Genomic DNA, 9,887 nt, shown 5'->3' with positions numbered 1-9,887 from the left:
AAGGGAAGGCAATGAGAGGCAGGGGCCATCTCCGACTGACCTCCACGGCCACTCTAGTCTGTACCTACTGAGCAAACACACACGAATCCTTTTTGCTGCTGTATGACCTGTATTCACCTGTCTTTCCTCAGCCTTCACCGCTCACCTATGCTCAGTCCTGTCATTCATAGAGCCAAGCAGGCTCTGGGGGATACACCTGCACAGTCCATGAAAAACGTACCAGCCTTTCTTTTTTTGGGACAAGATCTGAAATTATTTCTTTTATACAGTGGATGTCAATATGTTAACATCACAAAGGATAAATACAGTCCTTCTTCAGCACTCTGCAAGATACAATTGCTTCCAGCCATTCTTCTCCTGCCCCTGGAATATCAAACCCCCATAAGATCCCATCCAAAACAAACAACTACTAGTATATCGGAAGTTGTCATTACTGTTTAAATGACACCACTGCTTAAGTCCAAACGTCTCCCCTCTGCATACTCTAAAGACATTTCTCTGCTTACATGTACCTTAAATAAAACCAAAAAATAAATTTAAGGAACTTATATTCTTTTATTAATATGAATAACTTTAAATTTCCAGTCTTCAAAGACTGATATAAATAATGTAGAGGGACAGAATATCACCATATTTTTATATCCTTTTAGAACAAGGAAAGGGATGGTAGAAAACTTCAACCATAATCCTATTTGTTTGAGTATGGTACAAAGAACATTTTAAATTATCCTAAAAAGTACAGCTTAAAATCACTAACATACATTCATTTCCCACTATTTGCAACAATTAGAGAGAAAAAACCCTCAAAACAAAAATTATAAGCCTGTAGAAAAATATAATAATTGCTAAATATTATAAACAGTCTTTGAAGCAAACCTGCTTAATACTCAAGAGAGACGGTTCCCCAGCAGGTCTCTGTTCCAATCTTAACTTCAGACATTCGTGTATAACGTTCAGAAGGACTCGACAGAGGACTAAGAAGGCAGGTTTGAATGAGGGTAAATCCATGGCCTTCAGCTCTTCCCACGACACAGCGCTGCACTTCTGCTCAGAGGAAGGCGGTGTCCTGGACAACTGCACATAATCGGAACCCCACATGGGATCTGGAAATTCAGAAAACTATAAAAAAAATTCAACAGGTAAAGATTAAAAGAGCATACAGGACAATATCCTATGGTTATGGTTACAAACTATTATTCTCTATAATTTGTTGACAAAGCCACAAAATTCCACTTTCAGAGGGAAAAGAATCTTTAATAATTCAACATTTTCAACACAGACACAAAAACTTCTAAGAGTGTTAGAAAACCTAAACAAGAATTAAAACCAAACTGTAATACTTTTATCAAAAAAGTATAGTAGAAAAAGAATGAGGTTCATCTTTAACATTTTTGCATCACATTTAAAATGATCAGAACACTAGTTTGAAGATTATATACGGTAATATCCACAATTATCTCTAGACTGAGAAAACCACAGAATTATTAAAATTTGAGAAAACATTACAAAAATCAGGTAATATTAATAGCTCGTCCTAAGTAGCACTGATGAAAACATAAAAATCAGTGGGTTCAACCAATTCTTTCAGTTGTCCCCCTCAAACTCCTTTACCTCTCCCCATAAAATAGGGGATTTGGAGTTTTCCACTGTTCTTAAACCTCTGGCGATATCATCTGACCAATCGCTTTCAAAAACCTTACCATCTCCTTTTATTGAGAAAACTGAGGCCATCAAAACCTGAAAACCTCAACTTTTCTCAACTTACAATGTCACCAATTGCAGCTATTCTGCCTTCGTGATGTCATTCCTATCTCCCCTGTGGGTCACTGCGAGCTCTTAACTGTTTCCCCTGCTCCCGTCTTGACCTTTAATTTGACCTCCACACAGTAGCCAGAGTGACCATTTCTAAACACACCTCAGACATGCTCATGGCACTCTAGGATCCACCTGAATAAAATCTAACTCTGACTTTGTCTTTAAGGGCCACACAGTCTGTCCCCGCTTCCCTTCCAGGACTCTGCTGTCCCGCAGCCCTTCCCCAGGCCAAGCCAGGCCAACCTGTTTCTGGGCGTGCTCTCCCTCGGCCTCCTCCCTGGCTCTCCAGTGTCCCTGCTTCTCCTGCAGTCCTCCTCGCCCCCTTCCTCCTCCCCAGAGCATTTCACATTTCACCCACCGTCCCAATGCCTGACGTTTATTACGGCACACTAAATGTTTGTTGCTGAATTCATGAATGATATCCTCATCTGACGCTTTCAAGGCCCCCAGCTGCCTACCTATCAAATACGGCCCAAGGAACTCAGCCTGATATGGCAGACCCTTCCTGACCTAGTCCCACCTTTTCATGCAGCCCTGCCTCTCTTGTCCTCCACGGGACGGGCTCAGCCGACCTGCGCACACATGTCTTGCACACCAGCCTGACTGCCCACGCTGCTTCCTCACCTGGAAACGCTCCTCTCCTCATCTGTCCACTGGAAATCTAGTTTTCAAGGCTCATCTCATGATACCTTTCCAAAGGCTTTAATCTCACCCCCCGACACACACACACAGCATGCCAACTAAAGCAACTCTAAACCTTGAGTTCATTTTGATTTTGATTATAGAGACGGTGTGGCTTAATAAGAAAAAAATCAAGGTCCCAAAATCAGAAAACCTGGTTTCAAGTCAGTTAATTTCTGACGTGATTCTGGAAACAATCAGTAGTCTCTCAGATGTGGTTTCTTCATTTAAAACATAGAGTAATCATTGCACTTCTTTTAAAGATTAAATAAAGATATAGAATACTGTATACATATGGAAAAAGTGCCTTTAAAAAGATACTACATATAACATTTGCAAAATTACTACTGTTAACATGTCTATCTCTCTCACTAGACCATGACTGCTTCACAGCAAATGCAAGCAACCACATCTTCAGTCAGATTTGTGCAAACCCCCACATCTACAACTTTCAGAGGACTCAGTATCTGAATTGCAAAGAACCTCCACTGCAGACTGAACTACTTTTTATAGCTATTACCTTCTTCAGGATGGTTCCCGGTCCCTGTGTCAATCACATTTCACACAGTCCTCCACACTTCTCTTCCATTGAAATATACATGCAGACATTTAACAAGTTTACTAGTCCTATTTTTAAATACTCCTCAAATCCACCCTCTCCTCCCTACCCTAACTGCCTTAATTCACACTGGCTTTTAACTGCTTTTCCAATTCTAACATTTCAATCCACTGACCTCACAATAACCCCCAAAGTGATTTTATTCTAAGGGTTGTCTTAACCCTCCTTCTAATTTAAAACACATGGCTCCACTAGCAGCCCTAAGCATTAGGCATGTTTACTAAGCCTAATGGCCTGGTCTCTATGGAGATCCTGATCCTTATCTCCTGCCACCACTCCTTCGCCTTTACCCATACACCTCTTACATTTCCCTGACGTCAACAAACATGCCTCTGTGTTTCTGCATAAATTAGTATCTTTTATTACTGGAGGTTATGATCTGCTAACAATGTCCTGTCCCTGGTGAACTCTTACTCTCATTAGGAAGCAGCTCAGATGCCACCCTCCTCTACAGTCTTCTGTGATTGCCTCAGATGTGCATTTAATCTCTCCCCTTCTCACAGTATTTGTGCCTTGCAAATAAATACTTCCTGAGTTGTATTGACCATGCTTTACTATAACGTGTTATTTTATCTATTTGATTTACCTATTAGACCATCGGCTCCATGAAAAAGACTTTATCTCTAATTAACTATGGATTTCCAACACTTAGAGTACCTGCCACACAGTGAATGCTGAACAAATTAACAGGTAAATACTCCTACAAAAGTGTCAATATCACTTCTCTGGCTATTTACAATCTAACATGAAAGAATGGAACATAAGACCAGATCAATCTTGTTAATAAATTCTTAGTTCTCAGATTTGTTATTGTATTTCTTAATGACAATAGCAATTATTTTAGTGAGAAGTTGACAAGCTCTACAGTTTTAAAAGTGGATGCTTTTTAAAAAAAAATAACACATACTTGGGTTAACAGAGATACATTTAATTACAAAAATACTGTTTTCTTGGATAGCATAAAATTACCAACAATTAAATGCTTGAAAGGAAAAAATTTCCTCTACTCCTTAAAATGTAGACATTTAATCTATTATAACCTGACATCAACCAAATAAAATGTTAGCATATAACCACTAAAATATAAATTGGGGAACACTCGAGTATTTCTACTTAGAGTGAAATCTGCATAGCACCAAAATTAGTCTATACTTTTATGTTCAACATGTATTTCTGCATTTAAATTAATACATACTTGGGTTTCCCTAACAAGAAGAATTTCTAAAATAGCCACTTGATTTTTAAAATGATTACTTGTGATAAATATGGTCAGGGTTAAGACGTATCTGTATAAAGACTTTAGGCACTATAAATGCTTTTTTTCCTAGTATAATGACGTCAGAAAAAAATGTTTATTTAAAGCTCTGTAAAATTCAGCAAACTTTCTATGATAAAATTCTAAAGACTTTTTTTGGCATTCTCTACAATCCCAGCCTGTTAACTCGTCTGCTACAGGCAGGTGGGAGAACGATCCCTACCGCTCAACAACTGCAAGACCACTCCACCTGGGAGACCCCGTGACCAGACCTACAGAGGCACTGAGATTCATTCCTGTTGGTGGGACACGGTAAGTCAGTACAAGTCCAGACAGAGAGGAACAGACATTAAAAACCCAGCATTTAAGAGGAAACAGCAGTTTCCTTAAGAGAAGACCCAGGTGGAAAATCAGAACAGCTGGCTTCAATTAGTACTGACTGAACGTAGGAAACAGGGAACCATAAGGATACTCTAATACAAGATCTCATTAAATCCTCTGGAAAATAATACATTGAGATTTTTTGAAATAAATTCAATAAAAACAATGAAAATAGAATGAATATTGCCAAAAACTGAATTAATAGTTTATAAATTAACTGTAGAAAATACTACTATAACTCAAAGCAAAAGGAAAGGGGATGAAAACTTTGAGTAAAAAGTAAGAGATATGGACGTCAGATTTAGACAGTCTAACATAAGACTAATAGGAGTTCCGTAAAGAAAAAAAAAAGACGAAGAAAGCCTTTGGCATATTCAAGTTATCACTAATATGTGAAGAAAACAAAACCAAACCTCTTTGAACAGGGAAGAACTCAAAGTACAATTCATTTACCTTCTCTAAAAAACTACTCAAGGAAGTATGATAGAGTCTAGTCCAATGAAAATTGGATTAGAATAAAGCTCTCAAAACAGGGGAAGAAAAGTATCAAAGGAAGTAACAAGCCATAAACCTAACAAAACATATACAGATTGAGCATCCCTAATCCAAAAATGTGAAATCCAAAATGCTCCAAAATCCAAAACTTTTTGAGTGCCAACATGACAGATTTGGAATGCTCAACTGGTATGTATTCTGCAAATATTCTAAAATCTGAAATTGGAAATACTTCTAGCCCCAAACAGTGCAGATAAGGAATACCCAACCCGTATAGTTAGATACAACTCTAGGATGATAATTTGGTTATGGACTATAATTCAAGTTCTAGAATGGAATATTTTTAAAAAATTTTAAAAGCACACTATAAGGCAAGAACCTGGATCCTAAACTCCAAATTATTTCAATAAAACCACAGAGTGGGGACAGGGGCAGTGTGGTGTAGGAATGGCGTATCTGTTATTATTTCATTCCAGTGAGGAGTACAGGATTAAAGATGGTGTAAATGCCCTGATCAATTCAGCCAAACCAGGAAGACTCGATAATATAAGGACATTAATAAAAATGTGTAGTGATTCTTATAATTTTATGTTGCCTCATTACTCAATATCTTTTTCTCATACCAGAAACAGGGTTTAGTCACCCCTGACACAGTTTCCAGTTCTACACCATCTCCCAGTTCCTCAGTGTGTTCAATCCAGATATCCGCGTCATACAACTTACTCCTGGTAACCACGTCCACATGAGACAACCACACACAGCCTACTCAACTGGCCCCTGACCCTCACACTCGCATGTACTGTGCAGACATGCTGTAGTGACTACTTCTCAGTCACAGCTGACCTCCTGGAATTCATGCCCACTTGCTTTAGACTCACCAAGTAAACCTCCCCATGGGAAATGTGTTTAGATAACACCCTACACCCAACAGAAGTGTTGGTCCACAGATCCCTCTCTCTCCCTGCCTATGCTCCCTGACCTTCTGTATGTGTGGCCTCCAGGCATGCCCTGTACCCCTGAGGACCTGCAAGTTATAAAATATTTCCATCTGTGTTTCTTCTAATCATAGGAGGGGTGCTCTCTATCCTCAAGATCCTAAATTAGACGATGAAATGTAATTATAATAATTCCAATGTCATTTTGTTTGGATTTAACAAATCCATAATGAAGTCCATGTGGAAAAAAGTAACGTACAAAAATTAAAACATCCCAGAAACTTCTGAAAAGACAGAATGAATGGGGAGAACTGCCCTACAAGATACCAAACCTTACCTAATAAACCTACTCTGTTTAAAATAGAAAAGTACTGGCGCAGTAATAAACAGATCAACAGAACACAGAGCCATACCCAATGATCTATAATTTAATGTTAAAAAAAAAAAAAAAGGTAGACAGCAGTTTAAGAAGTTGGAAAATAACAGATTATCTAATGAACGTCACAGGCAATTAAAGGATACCTCACACTGTCACAAGTAATCATTTTTTAAATTGTGCAGCTATTTTAGAAATTCTTGCTTGTTATGGGAAACCAAAGTATTTATTAACTTAAATACAAAGATCCATGTTGAACATATGTATTTGGAAAATGAGATTTCAGATGTATTAAAACCTAAACATAGAGCTATATATTAGGTTAGACCATATAAAATTCCCATTTTAGTCAGTTAAAAATAATCAAATATTGGTAATTTAGTATAGATCAAACTAAAAATAAGAATTCTGGGAAGACAGTGGTGGCAGCAGGATTTCAATTTCCCTCCCCACCCACCATACAAAGAGAGCAACTAGGACAGCAGAACCCAGCTGCTATTTAGTGCACACCAACAATGTGCAACACATTTGGGAGTCAGGGAAATTCAGATTCATACCCAGGTTCTAGCACCTTCCTCCTGGTTGTGTGCCCATGCCTCAGATTCCTAACTGTCCGATGTGTATGTTAACAGTAGAACCTGGTGGTTCATTGGTGCCTGGCTCATGGGTTGGAGCTCAGTAATTGTTACCCGGTTGCTTTTATAAGGTCACTGGATTCTCATAACATTGGTGCAACCAGATGTTATTAGCCCCTGGGAAAGCTGGGGCTCAGAGAAGGGTCCCTGTGAGTGGCAAGCCTGTGTGCCTCCAAGCCAGGCTTGCCCTGTGACTCCAGGTTTTCTCCTGGGGTGGCAGTGGAAGACTCTGAGACACATCTGCGATAAAACTATGGGACAGGTATCTTCAGGAACCCCAACATAGAAAAAGTGGGGGAAAAACAATGAACAGTACCAAGCCCATGCAGTATCTGCATGTCTGCAAGGAAAGCAGAAGGAATTAACAGGGTGTTTGATGGGCCTAAAAGGGCAAATTCCAAAATCACCAGTGAGTACTCAATAGAAAGCTCATTGTGTCTATGTTAGAGCTTCAGTCAAATTAGGATGATTCTGGCACAAATTCTTGAGTGAAGTCAAGGGGTCGGCAATAAAGTCTAAAGGGGCTAGAGTGGTTTAGGCCCCATGAATTCTTAAAACTAGCACCCAAAATTCCCTTCCAGGACAAACCTTCACACCAAGAAAAAAAATTGCTGGAGTGAAATCCAAGTGACCAATAAAGGACAACAGAAGTAAAGAGAAGATCCAGAAAAGGGGGAGAGGAACAGTCAAGAGATCTCAAACAACAGAGCACACTGTTTTAGCACTTCAGGAGAGGGAGCTCAAAGATGTAATCCTGAACACATTCCTAACTCCTTCTCTCCTTAAAGTTCATGGTATGTTTAACAATAAGCAACAGAAAAGGGCTGAGGTAGAATCTAGTACAGGGTTACTTACTATAAGTAAAGAGAGAAAAAGGAACAGAGCAACCCTCCAAACCATGAAAGCATGCCAGAAAAATATGTCCACTAAGTGGACAAGAACTGTAGCCCAATTTCTGAAATGAGCTAAAAGAAATTAAGAAAATAGAAAATATAAAAGAACGGCATAAATTAGAATCAGAAAAATTCAAATTGATAGAACTCAGAAAATGACATTTTAGATCATTTCAAAAGCCAAAAACAGACAGGCCTGGTGTAGATAGCTCACACCTGTAATCCTGGCACTCTGGGAGGCCACGGTAGGAGGATTGTTTGAGGCCAGGAGTTTGAGGTTGCTGTGAGCTAGGTTGACGCCACAGCACTCTAGCCCGGGCGACAGAGCAAGACTGTCTCAAAAAACAAAACAAAAATGGAAGGAACATAAGACCAAATAGAACAGATAATGCTTTCAAAGAAATGAGGTAAAAATGAGGAAAATTTCATAAATTGAAAGGAAACGAAGAAAAAAAAAAAGATGTGACACGAAGTGAAAGAGAAGATAGGCAAAGTAGATCCAAAATACATCAGTAGTGGTTCCCAACGAAAACCAAATCAATGACACAAAAAATTTAATACTGGAAGAAACTCACTTGAGATTAAAAACAGACAAAAATCAAAAACTCTGAAACTATATATTGAAAGTTTACACCATGTATTCAAAAGTATCAAACCAAAAAAACCAAAATCGAGTTAAACTAGTAGAGTTTAAAGAAAAGAAAAAGAAAAAGAAAAAATCCTTCAGATACTCAGCAAACAAACCAAAGCTAATAAGTAAAAACAAAAAATCACATTGTCATCAACTTTTCAACCTCAATGCTTTATGCCAAAAGATAATGAATAGTAAGTTTATTCATAGTAAGAAGATATAAGCCAAAGATTTTTACGGCCAGCCAAACGGACTTTCAAGTATAAACGTTACAAACTGTTAGAAACATCCAAGATCTCAGGAAATACTGTTCTCATGAGTTCTCTTCCTCTTACCAAGGAATGTATTAGGGAACAAGTGTCATACAACCAAAATGACTCAAGAGGCTGGGATGTAAGAATTAAAGATGAGCCGTAACGCAAAATCCAAATACTCCATCTATATCTCTATATAAATTTCTATCGACCTATCTATCTACACGTACATTCTATCTATCTACACGTACATTCTATCTATCTACATACACATACAGCTGCAGAACTAAGACTACATGGCAGCTCTAGGGAGAAGTACTGTCAACATGGCTATATGATCTGACAATATAGGTATACCACAACTATCAAAATCTGGGGAGAAAGAGGTGGGCATAGAAAATATCTTAGCATTTCACTGGAAGTAATAGAAAATTACTTCAGATGAAAACATGAGGGAAAAAAGGATAATTCCAACATAGCTCAAAGTTGGGAATCAACATAACAACTAAAACATGGAGATGGGGCAATAAGGGTATTATGTAAAGATATTTATATATAAAGATACCCTTGGGGAAAATGAGCCCATCTTAAATACTAAAAGTAAATAAACAAAACCGCATAACCCAAAAAAGCTATTAAAAAATGGGAGGATAAAGCATAAAATTTTAAAAAAAGATTATTCCTATCAGAGAAGCTAGATTTCTTTGAAAATACATTATTTAGATTTACTTTCAAAACCAAGTATTTTATATAATTCTTGTAAAAAGATACATTAAAAATACTTAAAAAAAATACAAAACTTTAAGAAATGTATGAACGGAAAAATGAAATGTGGTATAGCCATACAATGGAATATTTGGCCATAAAAAGGAATGAAGCACTAATACAACACCACAACATGGATGAACCTTGAAAAC

General features: G+C 37.9%; 1 protein-coding gene across 1 annotated transcript in view; it reads right to left on the bottom strand.

Moving 5' to 3' along the window:
• The window catches only part of MAP3K4 (mitogen-activated protein kinase kinase kinase 4), a 141,328-nt gene that overhangs the window by 43,083 nt on the left and 88,358 nt on the right, over positions 1-9,887 (bottom strand). Inside the window, exon 4 of the mRNA XM_012646841.1 lies at positions 877-1,119. Coding sequence (XP_012502295.1) covers positions 877-1,119 — 243 coding nt within the window. The remainder of the gene's footprint in view (positions 1-876; positions 1,120-9,887) is intronic.

The sequence above is a fragment of the Propithecus coquereli genome, unplaced genomic scaffold (genome assembly GCF_000956105.1).
Source record: "Propithecus coquereli isolate 6110/MARCELLA unplaced genomic scaffold, Pcoq_1.0 Scaffold25, whole genome shotgun sequence".
NCBI lineage: Eukaryota > Metazoa > Chordata > Mammalia > Primates > Indriidae > Propithecus > Propithecus coquereli.
This window is presented reverse-complemented; position numbering and strand designations above follow the sequence as displayed.